This window comes from Varanus komodoensis, unplaced genomic scaffold (genome assembly GCF_004798865.1).
Source record: "Varanus komodoensis strain SLA01 unplaced genomic scaffold, ASM479886v1 scaffold94, whole genome shotgun sequence".
NCBI lineage: Eukaryota > Metazoa > Chordata > Lepidosauria > Squamata > Varanidae > Varanus > Varanus komodoensis.
Window position 1 is genome coordinate 1,262,939 of NW_025336646.1, and position 18,542 is coordinate 1,281,480.

Genomic DNA, 18,542 nt, shown 5'->3' on the forward strand with positions numbered 1-18,542 from the left:
TTGTGGCACCCTGGTTGTGGAATGAACTTTCCAGAAAGGTTTGCCTGGCAACTACATTGTGCTCTTTTTAGCACCAGTTAAAGACCTTTCTATTTTCCCAGACAGTCTTTCAGTGTATGCTTTAACTCCATTACTGTATCCAAATCTGCTGTTAGGTTTTATTTTTGTTCTTATTTTTATTTATGTTATTGATTTAAACTTCTATAGTTTTCTATTATATTTTATCTTCTTGTATTTTGTGCTTTTAATTGTGAACCACCCAGAGAACTTCAGCTATTGGGCAGAATGGAAATGTAAGAAGTAAACGAAAACATAACTAGAAAGATAGAATGTCACCTTGGACATCCACTGAATCAAACGCAGCATTGCCATTCTCTGACTAGCCACATTGGTGACACCTAGACAAAGCAAATGGGAAGGCCAGTCACTAGCTGTTTTCCTGACAGGCCTCTATTTGGGTCAGATCGCCAGAGTTTCTGGGTTTCAAGACCTTTTTCTGCAATACAGTCATTCACAAAAAGATGCATTGTGTATTTCTCCAAGATCACACACTAGAAGTAGCTTCACATTGGGGATGTTTGTCTAGATCTCCCCCAACATAAGAAATTATATACAATAAAGATAATATTTATTTTTCTGAACATATAATATGCATATCACTAGCCAATATCACCCACAACTAATGTTCATTTACAGGTACCTTTCTGAAAATCTTAATTTTTATGGGGAGTGCAGTGGGATAGATAATTCTGAAAAGCCAGCTACACCCCTTGTGGCTGGGAAAGAAAGTAAGCCATGCAGGAAAACCCTAATTCAGAAATATGACCCTGCCATAGCAGGAACCTGGTTAAAAAGAAGTAAACTAAGGGTTGCTATCAACTTTTCTGGAAGAGGCTTTCATGTCTTTAATACAACTAGTAGAAATCCATCAGGTGAAACATAATGATGGAAACAATCATTCCAATGTTAAAAGTATACTGCCTATATTCTGGAGGAAAAGTGTCAATGCTATTTAAAGTTGGAGAGTTCTAGAGTCATTTGGGAAAAGTTGCCTTTTACAGTCATTTAGGAAACAGTTCAGTGAAGACTGAAGCAAATGTCGCAGTAAGTGCTTCAGAAGGAAGGAGTGAAGGAAGGAAACTTGCTAGCTTCCTGGAAGTCATAGCACAGTGTGAGAGACATGCCTTCAACTTCTAATTAAATATCCTTGAAATTTCATCCCTAGAAACAGTAGTACCCAAATAGTACCCAAACAGTAGTGTGCTACAGGAAACGAAATAATCCAGTTTCCTGTAAGCCTAAAGGATCCACTGGGACGTGCTGTTGTGCCCTGCTTGTGGACTTCCCATTGGTGCCTGGTTCACCACTTTGGTCTGATCCAACGGGATTTCTTATATGATGTTCATACGTTCTCTAGCTGAAGATAATGTCTGCTGCATCTCTGCTCTAGTTTTGCCTCATTTAATCATGCTCCACTTGGGATGGTTAAGTGTTCAAGTTTTACACAGGCTACGTGGTTGGATTATTTAATCTCCCCTACTGTAAAGATACAGCCTTGGAGGAGGCTGCCTGTTGCATCCCCATGTAAGTCTCTGCTCTGCCATGAGGAACAGGGATGGGCTCCAGTGAATGGTCATTCGTAAAATTAACTTCTCTAAAACTAAGGCTACAATCTTACAAGGGAAGAAGCCAAGAAATCTAGCACCTGATCAGCCCCAGTTTAGCCCCAGGTAAGCTAAGAACAGGAAATCCCTGCTTATTTTGGAAATGGACAGCAGAAGCTCTAATGCAGCTTTCCCCACCTATATAGCCTCCAGATGCACTGGGGAGGATTATAACTCCCACAACCCCACACTATGGAATTATAAGAGTTGTGATCCTACACATCTTGAGGGCACCAGATTCTGGGAGGTGCTGCAATGGAAATCAGTTTCATTTTTTTCTTGGCATATTATTTCTATGGGCAGGAACAAGTCATTTTCTGGGTCACAAATGTGAAAGAACCCAGTTTCTGCCAAGACGAAACTCCTGGAGTGAAGCAGAGCAAGTGAGACAGAGCCAAGTCCAAGCTGCACAATAAGCAAAAGTATCTGGGTCAGTGTGTGTGTCTGGCTTTAAAAATGGTGACTATCTGCTTTCTTCGTATAAATTTCAGCAACCATGATGGGTGTCTTTTATAGGACAGCTAACTTCACATGGTATTCTATTTATGCTTTCCTATTTACCCTTTAAAAGATACATTCTGGCAATCACGCTATGAAATGGGATTCCTTCTTTGCTATTAATGCAAATGCAAGTGATTATGACATCTCCTTCTTTTCTCAGCTCCAAGTCAGAGTTGCCTGGCTGAATCCTGGGACACACTTGTGTAGAAACTTGCTTTGTGTTGGCTCTGTGAGCTTTTCTGTCATTTATGTCAGGGTAATGTAAGTACCTTTGGTCTACCTCGTGGACTTGATGAAAGAAATCCCTGTAATAATAGACGGTGCTTGTCACCAAAACCATATTTAGTATTTGCACTTCATTGGCAGCTCATTCATTATCAGTTGCTATGGTGAGCGTTGCCATGGCACCATAAATCTTTCCTCCCAAGACTGATCATTCCTGTTATAACAGTATGCATAAGCCTTCCTCAACCTGGTGCCTTTCAGGTATGGGGGAGTGCAACTCCTATCATCTTCTGCTGGCACAGCCAATGGCCAGGGTGGCTGAGGATGATGGGTCTTGCACTCGAGCACACCCAGTGGCAGTCAGGTTGCGAATTAAGACTTGCCTTGTTGGATCAGACAAAATATACCGTCTAATCAAGATGACTCTGGGGAGTCCCTGCATGAGACCGGCATCCTCTCTTATTTCTCCTCAGAGGAGATATGCCCCTCTGAATCTGCAAAATCTGTTTAGTGCTTGTGGTTAATAACCCCCAGTAGCCTTGTTAAAGATGCCTAGTTAAGCCATAATGGATCACACCAAGTAGCAGTGAAATCCATAAATTAAATATATGATAAACTGGGCTTATTTTGAGATACTGTCTTGATGAGAGCTTTGGTTATTGCCAGTATAGAAAAGCAATTAATGAAGAAATACACATTGGCCCAGCTGATGTGATCCATCTCCATCCTTATCAGAGCCAGAATCCTCTTTGTGGTGTCAGCAAGAATGCCAATGTATTCTATTTCTTACGTGGATTTCTTCGAATTTTGCTAAAATATTTGTTATGGTTATCTATTGTATTTTAATTTTTAAGCTTTTGGAAACCACTCAGAGAACATCTGTTATTGGGTGGATTAAAATACATTAAATATACAAAGAAACAAATCTTCTCTTTCCATCCCCTTGGTTTTGTCACCCTAAAATATATTAATTTAAAGGTGGACATATTTAGCTCACTCACATTTTTTTAAATGGGCTGGCACCAGCTTGCTTGCTTGCTTCTTCTGGTTTCACTTGTTTCTGTAAGCCCAGGATGGTAAAGCAACCCTGCAGACAGAACTGTACTGAATCTTTGGCTGGTCCAGCCAGATTGTTGACAGAGGCCAGCTGCATCGAACTCGCTGCCTTGGCTACTGGCCCATTTCTGGGCACAACTCAAAGAGCTACTTGTGATCTGTAAAGTCCCTTGTAGCTTGGAACCCAGAGACCTGAAAGACTGCTTTCCCCCACATGAGCCTTTCTGGGTTTGCAGATTTGAAGCAATGGCCCTTCTTTGGGCCCCAACACCATTCACAGCAGATTTATGGGATACGGGGGATGAGAAAGAGCCTTTTTGGTGGCTACTATCAGGCTGCCAAGGTAGGCTAGACTGGACCCCACTGCTTGATGTTTTTATTCAGGCAAGCCTCTGCCATATAGGCAAGTCTATTGCTGAAGGAGGTGCTCATTTGTTGAATGCTGCTAATTCTTATATTGTTATGTTTTAATTGCATTTATAATTTATGTTCTCTTATATTTTAATTTTTGTAAAACTGCATTGTATGATAGTCATAGTATTTTATTGCTAGCTGTCTTGAGTGTCATTTTTGGCAGAAAGGTAAGGTATTCATTCATTCAGGCTGCAATTAGGTTTAGTCAGAAAATGCCCTATAGCAGTGGTGGCAAACCGATGGCACGCGTGCCACAGCGGGCACGCAGAGCCCTCTCTGTCAGCACGCGAGCCAAGTCACCCCAGCATGGCCCCAGCAGCTGAGCATCAGATAACAGCACACACAGGGGCCATGCGCATGCTCAGAGAGGAGGAGCGGCGCCAGGCGTGACAACTCATCCGCACTTTCACATGGCCAGTCTGGGTGCTGCCAAGGAGAGAGAGAGAGAGAGATTTGCTTGGACTTGCTGTGAGTTTTTTTTCTAAACTAAAACCTCAGTTTTCAGGGTTTAATGCAGCGTTGGCCCTTTGCAATAAATAAGTGGGTTTTGGGTTGCAGTTTGGGCACTGGGTCTCTAAAAGGTTTACCATCACTGCCCTATAGCATTACAGCCTAGAGCACGTATATACCATGTTCCTTAATGGCATAAAGAAAGTTCACTTTCCAACTATAGTTAGAGATACCTTAATTTCTTCCAATTTCTGAATTGGAAAGGTTCCATTGCATGGAGTTTGTCTATTTGCATTTACCCTGTGCTTAATCATGTGATTGTGCTGTACACTGCTGATAAATAGAAATTTTATGGAAGAAACTGAAGGGCCCTCCAGATTCCTAGAGGGCAGAAATAAATATAGTAATAGGTTGGTGTTTTGTGAATTATTACTACTATTTTAAACAAGGAACCACTCACTGGTTCCTTGTTTAAAATAGTAGTATCGGAAAGTGAGTATGGGAAAGAAATCCACTGGGCACCAGGTTATGTAAGTAATGGAATAAATTACTTATGTAATTTAAAGAAGCACTTTCAACTATCCCTTTGGAACATATTTAACAGGAGTGGTTGTTGCATGTCCATTTCATTGGCAAACGAATGATTCTGTGATGGGGGGATCATATGGAACGGTGCTGGAAGCTCCTGTACTGGGGGGGCTACGGTTTGTTCCAAGACATGTTTCTTATTGACAACAGTGATGCAATTCTTCTGGCATTAGCCGGTTGCAGGTGCCTTTATACATAAATGCCAGTGGTCTGGAATCCCAGTCTATGTTGGTTAGAACTGGAATCACCAGCAATGAGTGAGATATAAATAAATGTAATACATACAATATGCCTAATTCATTGTGGCTAAGTATGTATAGGAATGGAAAGTCTAAGTGAAGAAGCATAGAACTGGGCTGTTTTTCTCTCAAAACGGATCTTCAGTTCCTTCTCCTGGGCAGGATCCTGGAGCCTTGCCTGGCTATATGAGTCAGGCCTGACTCATCATTGTTTTTGCAGGGCAGAGAGATGCACCAGCCATCCTGAAGAAGAAAAATGCAAAGTTCATAATTAAAGGTTATAATAGGAACATCATGTCCTCTGCAATACTTTCACTGCTCTTTTTACTGAGATTTTCTTAGCCCTGGTATTTTTACTATCCAAACAACAAAAACAAAAAATGTTCATCTTAAACACAGCACTGCATTTCTCTTAACTAGAACAACCTTTATCTAGAGGATAATCCAGGGGATTCTGGGAATTGAAGTCCAACACATCTGGAATGCATCAGGCTGAGAGAGACAAATCTAGATTTGTCTGTTACCCTTAAAACAACTCACATCAGTCTTGTATGTCAGGTTAGCTTGGCATACTGATGGTTAGAGGGATGGGATGGGACTCAGGCAATCCAGGTTCAAGTCCCTGCTCAGCCATGAAGCTCACTCACTCCTAACCTAACTCAAATCACAGGGTTGTTGTGAGGATACAATGGAGAGGACAAGAACTATGTAAGGCACCTGGGATTCCTTGAAAGAGGGGGAAAGGTGAGGTATTAATGCTGGGATGGGGATGCTGTATTGGGAGCTCGATTGCCGGCTTCTCTCCATATCTGGGCAGGCGGGCATTGAAGTCAACCAAGTGGAGGGAAGCTGTCTGTTTAGGGAAGGCAATATTTCAACTGTTACCATACTCACTGACTTTCTGAGTGCTGGTCTGGGATACAAATGCCTCCCTAGGGGTATCCTGGAACCTGTATTTTCAAACAGCAGGAATTCATCCCCACATTAACCTTTAACCATGAGATTCTCTGCCTCTTTGGTGGGGGAATAAACTATTGTTGTTCTTCTGGGTCGTGACCAATGCTGGGGAGGAAAGCAGTGGCTATACTGTCCTCTCTTGTTATGTATTTAATAAGCTTATATATACTGTTCATTAGCAAAGGAGCTCCCAGAATGGTGTACAACAAAAACCTACAAAAACAAGATATAATATTAACAAATAATGTGCATGTCACTAAGACATCCAACCAACAGAATTCAAACAGCATAAACGATTACAAAAGATGATGCATAACAATAATTTAACAACTGAGGCACATGTAGCAATGACAATATATTAAAAAACCAATATAACATCAAATAATCATATTTAGAAGTTTAAGAAATGGAAGAATAAAAAGGTTTTAATCTGGTGGCAAAATGTATATAGAGGCAGCTCCAGGCATTCCTCCCTGGGGAGCTGGTTCCATAGTTGGAGCACCACAGCCAAGAAGGCTCTTCCCCTCATGGCCCCTTCTTTACTTCTTTTAAAGGTGGCTCCCAGAGAAGGGCTTCTGTAGATGATCTTGGAGTCCAGGTAGATGCATACAGGAGAAGACTTTTTATGTCAGTTTTAACACCTTAAACTGGGCCTGGACTTCATTTGGTAACCAATGAAGAAGATAAAGCACCGGGCTTATATGTTCCTGTCTGCCCATCCTTGCCAACAGATGGGCTGCCCTATTTTGCAGCAGTTGAAGTTTCCGGACAGTTTTCAAGGGCAGCTCCATGTAGAGTGCATTGCAATAGTCCAAACACAAGATTACCAGGGTGTGGATGACCATTGCTAGGTTCTGCCTGTCCAGAGAGGGGCAGAGAAGTTGATAGAAGGTGTTCCTGGCCACAGATGCCACCTGAAATTCCAGGAACAATTCTGGTTCCAGGAGCATCCCCAAGGTTTGCACTCTGTCCTTTAGGGGAAGGGCAACCCTGTCCAGGACAAGGTGAATATTGTCCCCCTGGACTGAGGCTCCCCCTACCAATAGCACATCTGTCTTGTCTGATTAAGCTTCAATTTATTCGTCTTCATCCAGTCCATCATCCTGCCCCGGCACCACTTCAGAGTCATCACTGCCTCACCTGGATTAGACATAAACAGGAGGTAGAGCAGATGATCTGTTAAAGTTGCACTAAAGTAAGGGAGAACAGGAAGCACTGCTTTTGACCTCAGGTACTTTATAGTGTGATTCTTCTCAGGAAGGCAGAGCCACTGTGAATGTCCCCTAAGGTTCAAGCCTGGGAGTTCCATGCACCCTTCTGCCTGTTAGTCGGGCTGAGTGGACAAAATTCTAGGTTGTACTACTTTGGATTGCACATGGAATGTTCAAAGTTTTAGATAATCTTCATGAACAGGGCAAAGTTTGTGTCTCATGTGTAACTTGACCTTCAAGTACTGCATAAGGTAGAAAAGTTGAAGAGGTGGCAGACATAGACCCATTCATCCCTCTGGACATGTGATCTCCACTCTCCGTGGCTTGGCTACACACTGCCAGGGAAAAGGGCACTGGCAGACCATTAAGATGGCAAAACATTCTGCCCAAGGAATAGACCAAAACCTTCCCGGTGCTGAGTGTGTCTGTTAGCATGGTTATGCTTCCTGAATCATCCATAGAAAAGTGATTAATTCTCTTAAAAACAAAAAAGTCGAGATGAATTTGTCAAAAGAAATTTCTCAAGGCTGGTGACATACTTCAAGATAGTGAATAATCCATCCCAGCAGAGGGGTGTGTGTGTTACTTCTTCCCTCAGGCAAGATCCTGTTCTCTCTTCTGAGTCATTCTGAACATTGTTTTCAAAAAAGATTCTCTAACTGGGTTACATATTTCTTCTTTTACATGGGTTTTTAAAGTATTATTTCTGTACGTATATAGCCTTTTGGGAAAGGAAGTGTATGTTTCCAAGAAACTTTCAAAACAGGAAGAGATCAAATTCATATGTTGATTTCTAGTTGATTTTTTACAGCACAGCTGATATTTATTTATTTATTCATTATTGCACTTGTATACCTCACTAATAGTCCCATAGAAATGTTATTGACCACCTACATCTTTGGAGTGGTGGGCTCATAAGTTCTAGACAGATTATGTCTGATGTAGGATAGAAGAAAAAAAAATACAAACTGGGAGTTCTGAGTTCAAATTTCATCTCTGTCACAAGTTCACTTGTTAGTCTTAGTAAGGCATTAACAACATTCCCCTAACTGGAACGTAGGAAGAACATATTGATCCTACTAAACTTGAGAGTGGCCCAAGCTGTGTTTTAGAATGCTATTAACCGTTGAAGAGGATGGGGACAATTTGAACTGCAAGAAAGACAATTTATACTGGAAGAAACTGCAGATGGGGGTGTAGCACCAAAATCTTCCCCTAATTCTCTCATGAAACATGTTTCTCTCTGCCAGGCTCCAAGGTTAGCTCAGCCATAAGAAATGATCCTGAAATGTTCTTATCTCCAGCTGGATCAGCAAGTTAAAGCCCTCCCAGCTTACTCTTCCTGATCCCTTTTCTTCTTGAAGCTGCCACCTGTTTGTCCCTCAGTGGTGTGGCTTTTGTAGTGCTTAGTGAGAAGCCAGCAACCTAGAGGAGGGTATTTACTCCACCAACTAAGCTTTTGAACTTTCGGTTTAATCATGCTCTGGGCACCCAAAAAGCCATTGCACCTTTTGTATTTCTTGCCTGTATCCTATAACCTCCCTTGAGTCCAAGACTCTACATTCCTCTCTGCTTTCACTAACTTGCTGCAGATATTTATTTATTAATTATTGCTTTTAAATCCCACCTTCTTCCTCTTGAAGGAACCTAAGGGGGGTTACATGGTTCTCCTAATCCTCATAACAACCCTGCAAGGTGAGTTAGCCTGAATGTCAGTGAACGGCCCAAAGTAACAGCAAGATTCATGCTGGAGTGGGACTAGAACCCAGATCTCCTGAGAGCTAGGCCACCACCACGCCACATTAGCTCTCCATTGCGATAGAGTGCACGCCTTGGGAAGCATCCACTCCTGCATTTAAGCTTAAGCTTTATCAATGTTCTTGAACTCATTTCTCCACTTTGTCTAAGTACAGCCTACTGTGTACATGCCATACTTTAGCCTGAGTTCTCAGTGTGCCCACCAAGTACAGAAACCTGTGTGCCTGTCCGTGTGATGAAGAACACTTGCAGCAGGCTGGAGTTCATTACTGAGCACACAAAGGAAAACGTCAGTCTCTTTGTAGTGTATACAAGCCATTTATTTCATCTTCTCACATTGTGACATCAACCAGCACTTTAGCATCAGAAAACGGCTCATCTTAAATCTTCAGTGAGAAGATCCAGCCTTCTTGCTGGATCAGAGCTTCAGGCAAAAAGCAAATACATGCACCTACACAAACAGGACTGTTATCTACAACTTGCACTGCATTATTTTCAGTAAGATGTGCATTCAGATGGGCCCACTTATCTATATTCTCATGCACAGCTAGTGTTGAATCAGAATTATTATTTTTGCAGTGCTTCTTGGTTAATGTTCAAAAAACTTCACAAGCTTCATCAGAGGCTCTTACCAGATATAATACTGGCAAAGCCAGCTTTTTAGAACACAGGATGCAAAATGGGTTGAGTGTGATTTAAAGCATAGATAAGAAAGTGGTGCCAAACCTTTCCCTGCTTCCTTCTTTTTTTTTTTTTTTTTTTTTGCCCCCATTCCCATCCCAAACCACCTCAGCCCCATCTAAAGCCAGTTTAGGTTACCCTCATGGGTTGTTTGCCAGGGTGATGCTTTGGCAGTTTGAAAGGCATTTCTGCTCATCCAAATTTCCCATAGTTTTGTATGCCTATCAATTTATCCGGCAGTGGAGGACACACTGTTTAGGTCATAAACTTTAAAGATGTTGGGTGGGAACAGCTTGCATATGATGACCAGGATCCTTCGGTTCAGCCATGCAGTCTTTCTGGGACAATAGAACAGATTAGACAAGATGCTCTTTGTTTTCAGAATGATGCAAGCACTTGAGACACACAAGATGTTGCTTTCTCTTGCAGTGCAGCTTGACTGATCCAGCTCTATTTGTTTACATTCCAGACACTGCTGCCTTGTGCACCCGGTCTCTCCTTTTGGCACACTCTGGCTGTGTGCAGACAAGATTTTCAGGGCAAGTTCCCTAAAAGTAGCAGCTTTGAACATAGGTGGGCATCAGCAGTTCAAAAGCCAGATAGTCAAAGTGGAGGATAGGGGAGGGAGTGCCTTGCTTCAGGAGGAAAAAAAAGACAGGCTTGCTGCCTTTTGAAAGATTTTTCAACCCAGGAAAGTATAGCTCTTGTGCTGAGGAGAGGGAACAAGCCCTATTCTGTGGGAACTGGATTGCAGCAAACAACACCATTTTGAAACAGGTCAGCATTGCTAAGAGGAAGCAGGTGATTTTGCATGGTGATTTTTTTTCATTTATGTCTCAAGTTTCAAATGTGTACATCTTTCACCTTACCGTTACCGAACTCAGCCAGTCAACAGCTAGGGAAGACCCTGGTGGACCCCAGACCCGGGCCAAGAGGAGCCTGAGACAAGACTTAGAGCCAAAACCAGCTTTATTCTAGTGCACTATAGAGTAAAGGGAGACAAAAGGGGACATTCAGCCCAAAGCAGTGTCTCAAAAGTTGTACCCCAGTACATGCATTTTATACCCTAGGTAACCTAATACACATCTAATACATCGATACATCAATGTATGCACCCCCTCCCATGCTGGAGAAAGAGTCCTTTCTTCTGTCAAGGACCAGACATTTCCTGTCTATCTCTTATCTGCCCGAGATTCACACAAGCTTGCCATGTTCTTACTCCTTGCACATTTGCAACTTTAATGGCGGCTAGAACCAGTTTCCACTGTCCCTTTGATTACTGTATTCGAGGTCAGGTTAGTGTATTAGCTGTGGGTTACACAAAGTTCATTTTGTTCTTATCTGCCCCCCCTCCTGGGACAGTATAACTGTGGTGTCTTTCCTATGTGGCCTTCCTGTGGCCAACTACTTTTGGGGGGGCCTTCCTGTGGCCAATTTCTTTTGTGGTGTTTTGGGGTGCTGCAATTGGCAACATTACCAAACATAAAATAAGGATAATGATAACAACAACGTTTTAAAAACCTTTTAAAACAACTCTGGGGTTTGGGAATACTAGAACCTTTTAGAAATAGCTTTAGAATCATAAAGGATATTGATGTGGTAGCTACACGGAATTTCCATGTTCCCATACAATATTCTCTATGAACTCCAGACACCAGGAAAAACTTAGCGCCTTTCTACATGCAGCATGTATTGCGTGTCATGAATCCTTACTTGTTGTTATGGGCTTGTGATCCTCCACTTTTTGGAAAACTTGTGTAGAGTTCAGATCTCCATGGTGCAGCAAAACCAGAGGTAGATTAAAGGCAGTTAAAACCCCATTTAGAAAATCCCTGAGAGGAGAGGGCGCTTGCCTTCATGCCCAGGTTTTAAGCTTCCTGGAAGCATCTGGCTGGCCAAAGCTGGACTAGGTGGACCCTAATCAGAGCTCCGGTCATGACCAGGATGAGACTCCCTGTGAATCCTGCACAAGTTACATTGAATACCATGATGAATTCATGTAGGAAAAGCTACCAGCGGCTATTAGTCAGTGGCTCGGCCTGCCAGTTGCTGGGGAACGTGAGCAAGAAAGAGCCATTACACTCATGTTCTACTTGTGGGCTTCCCACAGCATTTTGGAGTGGGTGGACCTTTGTTCCGATCCAGCGGAGCAATTTTTATGCTATTATTATTATTAATAATAATAATAATAATAATAATAATAATTTTATTTCTATACTGCCCCACCACTGATGCTATCTGAGCAGTTTACAGTCCATAAAAACAGATGATAGAAGTACAATAAACATATCATTAAAATAATAAAAAATTTAAAACAGCCAAAAACAAGTAATAAAAGCAGACAATAACAAGAAATAACAAAACAGTGGCTCTGCAAAATGATGGAAGTACGATGGAAGAAAGGTGGAATATAAGCAAACCAAACATTTCACAACACCCTAATGGCTCTTTCCAGCTCTGTTAATATGAACTGCAAAATGAGGGCTTTGCTGTATGAGGAAATTTGATTGGCTATGATGCACAGGGACATGGTTATGTGATGGCTCAGTGGCTGACTAGGATTATGTTACTAGCAAGAGCAAAGCAAAAATGCCAAAGGAATGATGAAGGTCAATAAACAAGAACAAGAATGTGAGAAATATTTGGTTTGGAGATGAGGGTAGAGAACATTTCAGGGCCCCCTAAGCCCCTACTTGTGCAGAATGTTTTTAATCCCTGCACAATTCTAGTTCAAGGCAGCCCTGGAACCAGGGATGCACTGAGTGCATCACCCGCCCCTGACCTGTCTTTCTCTTCCCCTCTAGGACCTTTTGAGGAAATTGCCTTATTAATTTGTGACATGACGGATATTGACAGCCTCCGTTAAAAAAATGGTAACTTGTTTTTAAGAATAGGAGCAATATACACCAGATCCTCTGAAAAATTTAGTGAAAGCAGCAGGGTGAGTACAGGACAAAAGTCTCATTTTTGTCATTTGGAAGAGTCCCTGAAAGTCTCTGTACTCAATACACTGTACAGCAAAGGGCAAAGTGTAAAAAGCCTGTGTTGAGGTGAAGGCAGCTCACACTTGCAGCAGGGAGTGGGGAGACAAGGCAGTCCTGCTGTGGGGTAGCCTGTGCCACCCGGGGGAACTACAGGGGAAGGAGGGAGGGTGAAGAGGCAATCAGCCCATGGTAAGCTCAACTGTCTGCCAGGCACACTGTGAGTTGTTTGACCAACAACCAACCCACCATGACTTATTGCCAGGGTGGGTTGGAGTAATGTGCAAACATATCCATTTCTTGTGTGGAGAAGGAGTAAGGGGGACGGGCACTGCCTTTCAGTTCCCCTGGCATAGCTCTCACCAACTCTCCACCAGTGCGAATGGAGGGATTGGCTGGCACTATCAGCAGGCACCTTCCCCCAACCATGCACCACCTAGAAATGTGGGCACCTCATATGGGAAGCTGGTCACAGGCTGCGTCAAGCCACTGCCCAAACAGTCTTTCAGCAAACTTTATAACCTTTGTAAAGGTAACCTCTGGTATCTCATTAGCTCATAGAATATAATAAGCCCACACTAGTGATCCCTGTTTTGGACAATACAGATGTGGGAAGGCTTGGCATCACTACATTCTATGAGACAAAGAGAATGTTTGCATGTAACACCAGCTCATGAGTTGTCTTGCCTATGAATTGCTGGGGTTACACTGGAGTGCGTACATGTGCTGCCTCCCATGCTTGCCACTTCTATTTTGCATCTGTTCTTATGGACAACCCAGGAACAAATCATGGGTTTAAATACTGAGCTTTTGTCCTTTCACAACCCAGAGCTCCAGTGTCAAACACTGCATTGCGCAATCAAGGCATGGGGCATTCCTGAATTGATTGTGACAGTGAATGGAATGTGGAGGAAGGATGGGAGAAAATGCAGCTGCTTGCTGTAGCACAGCCCAACTAGCTATGGATGGTTTAACTCATAGTTGGCTTTATTTGCAAATTAATTCACAGGGTTTTATCCTACCCGTCTAAGCCACTAGCAAAACAGTATTCTGCATCCTTCTACAATGCTTTCTGCACACCCCCGCACCTGCTCCACACTTGCACTGGAGTGCTTGGTGAAAGACATTTTGGAAAAGATCTGGGAGGTAATTGAGAAACTGCAGGGAGGATAAGAGCAAGGAAGTCCCACTGCATGGGCAGAAACCTATTTGCTTAGCATTGGATTTGAGGAAAGGTAAAGAGGTTGCAACTAAAGCAAAAGCTTTCTTAGACACTGTGCAGCCCACTCTCCATTAACAAGAATCCTATGAGGAGCATCCCCAGTTGCAGAACACTCAGAGATGTACTGTCCCACTCCAGGCACCATGGGTCAAGTCCTGGTCCATAGGAGGCCAAAGCCACAGGCTCAAGAAGAAAGACTGGAGCTTAGCAGAGCACTGGGCAGATCCAAAGAAAGAACTGGCAGAAGCAAAAGGAAGCCAGGGACTGGAGCTAAGAAGTGCACGAGACCTACTGACAATCTTACACAGTCAGAAGCTCAATCCCAAAAGGGAAAGTAAACAAGATAGATAGGCAGAGCAGCAAAAGAGTGAGCACAAGACCAGGTAAGTGTTGCTCAAGAACAAATCCACACCTGACATTAAAGCAGTCTGCCTGGCAAGGGAAGGAAGAGAATCTAGGCGGCAATACTAATTATTCTTTCTTCCTCCACTGCAGTTACTCAGCAGCACAGGCACCAGAACATAGCCCAAGTTTCTCCAGATTTCAACTGCAGTACAGCCTGCCACTTGCAGCAGGAGGGTCCTTCCCTCTGCTGGTCATCGAGATTTTGCCCGTTATGTATAATAGACAGCAAAACATTCTTGCTCTCCCTTGGAAGCCCATCTTTTCTGTGCTATGCATCCTGCTTTTCCTGCATGCTGCTAATGCTCTTTAATGTATTTCTATTTTAATGTATCATAAAAGAGTAAAGTCAGCATTGAGGTAGATCAGCTAGGCATGAGTCATTTCCAAAACAAAATGTGCTTTCCATGCCCACGAGGCTCTGTGGATTAATAATGAGGTGAATTAAGTGCCCATGGCAGGGAAAGAAGCGCATGGCAAGGGAATAGGATACTGCCCTCTTAATCTATTCCCAGTCATCTGACTCATGGCAAGTGCTGCAGGAGGAAGGACAGGCAGAGTAATAGATCTACATTTTGAAGGGGTTTGCACAGTGGACTGGCTACTACCACTGGTGTGCAAACACAAAGGGGAACATGCACTGCACAAGTCTGTGCCAGCTGTTGCTAAGCGTGAACTGGGAGCCCTGCAAAACAAACACATTTTTGCCTCTTGCTGTGCCACTGAGGCAACCCATTGGAGGAGAGAGATGCACACAGCAGCCCCACAGCCCAGAATCCTCCCAGTCCTGCAAAGCAGGTGACACCAGAGAGGTGATCTCAGCCATGCCACTGCCTGATATGAAAACCCTGGACCTGCTGCATTCCTGACTTTGGCCACTTGCTCCTGAGACACATTGTCAGTGTCCCACCCACCCCCTGCCCCACATTGTCCTCCCACCACTAACCGCTGGCCTACCCTGGGAATCTGCCAACCCATGGTTCTCAGTACTTGATCATCCAGTTGTGCAAACAATGGGTGCTTTTGTGCAGCTCCCAGTCATTGGAAGAGGGCTCATGCAGGGAGAGCTTTCTGCTAGACTGAGTCCAAAGTCTTTGGAAACAATTTAAGAGGATGAACTACCTGCTGATGTAAAATTTGTGCTGTGGCTGTTTTAAATCAGGATTAATTTGAATTTTCAGTCCTTCTTTACTAGGGGTGCTGAATATCTTTCTGCCTGAGGGCTGAGTTCATTTTGAAGAAACTCTTGGGAGCCACATTTCAGGGGCTGGTGGAGCCAGAAGCCTAAACAACAAACTGAAATAAAGGCTGGCATGGAAACACCAGTTCTGTTGCATAAAGCTCTTCTTGCCAATGATTAAGCCTGAGGAGATACATTCCAGCAGAAACTGTGCAGTAGATGAGACACCAACAAAATGTGGTATTTGGGGGAAAGGGAGGTGCCCAGGGGAAGGGGTATAGCCATCTGGGGAACCCCAGAGGCCTAGATTGGAACCCCAGTTGGACTAGATCTGGCCCTGAGGCTTCAACACCCCTGTTTTGCACACTCTCTTGGCCTTAACCATTCCTACTGTTTCCAGGCATAAACATGTCAGAACTATGTCAAGCTAGGGCAGACTTTGTTTCCTGGGCTTACATGCAGGTCATGAAGATGATGCCATCTGTCAAGACAGACTTTCAACACCGTGTGCATGCAGTGAACTCTGAGCTGAGTAGACCACTGACCTTGGCAGAACAATCACACTGGTCCACAAATGGCTTTGGGTCAGACAGAGGACCTCCTGCACAACAGGAGCAGTAATTCTCGAAGGTGTGCCAGAGGATATCTGCGTGCTGCAAGAGAACCACCACTATGCCATGAGAAATGTATTCAGTAATGAGGCTCCTGTGAGCTTCAAAGTAACAGCACCCCGCAGAGGCTGCTCAGAGAGCCTTTGCATGACTCACTTCTCTATTCCTGTCTCCTTCTAATCATCCTTTCTACTGGATGTTCAAGCAGGTACAGTTTTGCTCCTTTCCTGCATTTGGTGGGCCTGAATCATTGAGTTGCTTTCAGTTTAAGGATGCAGAAGAAGTACCAGCTCTCAGAGGAGCTTGTCCAACAAACACATCACTACATGACTCACTTTTCAGCTCCTTCCATCCAAAAGACAAAGCCAGAAAAGTGATTCATGCAGAAACAGGGGTGCTTTATTCTGGGACAGATAATTCTTACTCTGACACACCCTAAAAGCAACTATGTCCCATATAAAAGTGTGCCTCAGCTCTTGGAAGTCCAAGAATGATTACTGCACAGCCTCAAATGAAAAACAAGCTGTGTTGAAGATATTTATTTATTTATTTAGGAAGCTTTAGGAAGATAAGGGAGACCACATTTCCTCCTGACCAACTGGTTGCTTATCTTCATAGAAACCTACTTCAAACATGAAAACTTCGAACTTAGATGTTGTCACAGTTGTAAATCGGGGTGGAGCACCTACCCTGGCAAGAGTGCTGAGCTGGCTCTGGGCAAGCGTGTTGAAGTTGAGGCACCAGCTGAAACGTGATGCTGACTTTGCTCTTGACCTGTTTTCTTGACTGGGGTAATCAGTGATGGGTGAGCAGATTCAACCAGTGCCTTGAGGAGCTATGCTCCCTGAGTCACTGGCTAAGTGGTATGCTGGCTTCCATCTTTCCTCTCTTTCCCTGATTCTGAAAGACAAGGCAGAAATTAAGCTGACTGAGCAGTCCTTGAATCTGCAGCTCAGTTGCTCTCCCTCCCACATCTCTGAACGGATGGGGCTTTGGGGATGGAGGGCCCTTTCAGAGGCCCCAAGGGCCAGGTGAGGTGGCCTGGTGGACCAGACTTGTAAACAAACCCATGATGAGTTCCAAATCTGGGCACTAATCTATATTGGATTTGTCATATTTGTTGTACCCATCCTACTTCAAATGAGAAAAGGGCAGCATGCTCTCTGCTCATATCCCACCCTACTATCAAAACAGCCTTGTGACATAGGTCAGGCTGAGGTGTTGACTTTTCCATAGTCATTTTGATGAAATTACAAAATGCTACACTGAACTGTAATTTCAGATAGTTTATCTGTTTACAGTCTTTCTATGCCACCTTTCTGAGACCAATCACAACAAAAAGGCATGTCCATTCAGTCTTTAAGGTCCTGGTTAGGGTAGGAAATAAATGTGAAAAAGCAGGCAAAATAATGAATATTTAAAAAGCAAAATGAGGAGAGTCTGTATGAATACAGAAGGCCCATTTGCCTTTGAAAAAAAGGTTACACAAAAAAAAAGTTTACAGAAAAAGTCTTTGTAAAGTGTTAAATAAAACACACTGTTTACAGGCCCTGCAGAAAAAAAAATAAGTGAGAGAATTACTTGCCTGCAGCAGAAGTGATTGGACAGAAGCATGGCAAATGTAGAAAACAATGCAAGGTCTGCAGGCATGGACAAGTCCTTTGGGCTGATGAAGACTTTAATTTTTTGCATTACTGCAGGCTGTTCGTACACCAGTGAGCCACCCCACATCATCTGGGAATTACTGTGGCAATGGCACTTCTAGGGGACTCAGCACTACAGCAAATGGCCCTCACTTATTCGATATGCCAGGCCAGTCAGGCTGAAGGTGGGAGCAAATGATGTGGGCTGAATGTTTCCATCCATCCGTCCTTCCTTCCAGTAATAAAATTCAAAGAATGTTTCTTAACTGTACCTGATTTCTTCTAAGTTTTATTTCCAACCATACTCATATCAGCAATTTTGTTATACTGATGCGACCTCTAGTGGCTAACACTATCAGAACCCTCTCACAATATTTTGGTGCTTAAAGAAGAGGGAGTTGGTGGGTGCAGAAAAGATTACATACCCACCAATTCTTCCGTACAACTTTTGCAAACATGGGATTCGGGGCACACGTTTACTAGAGTAGGTTAGTCTTCTCTACAAATGGATACAAATCAAACCATGAAATGGCAACAATCAGAGACCAGGGCAAGAACTTTAAAAACTCTCAGGGCACTCTGAAGCTACTTTGAAAGCTGCCATTTTCCAACCAAAAAAATTCAAATGGAGACTCTGGTATGAAATTGAATTAGAACTTGCAAGGAAGTTTTATTCTGTTGGTTTAGCCTTGCATGGAGACAGTAGTTTTCTGACTCATTACAAGTGTTAATTATCATAGCAGCACTAACATAATGGTT

At 43.2% G+C, this 18,542-nt stretch overlaps 1 protein-coding gene across 1 annotated transcript in view; it reads left to right on the forward strand.

Moving 5' to 3' along the window:
• The window catches only part of LRRC14B (leucine rich repeat containing 14B), a 38,802-nt gene extending 22,034 nt beyond the window's left edge, over positions 1-16,768 (forward strand). Inside the window, exon 3 of the mRNA XM_044418936.1 lies at positions 15,992-16,768. Coding sequence (XP_044274871.1) covers positions 15,992-15,998 — 7 coding nt within the window. The 3' untranslated portion in view covers positions 15,999-16,768. The remainder of the gene's footprint in view (positions 1-15,991) is intronic.
• The last annotated feature ends 1,774 nt before the right edge of the window (positions 16,769-18,542 follow it).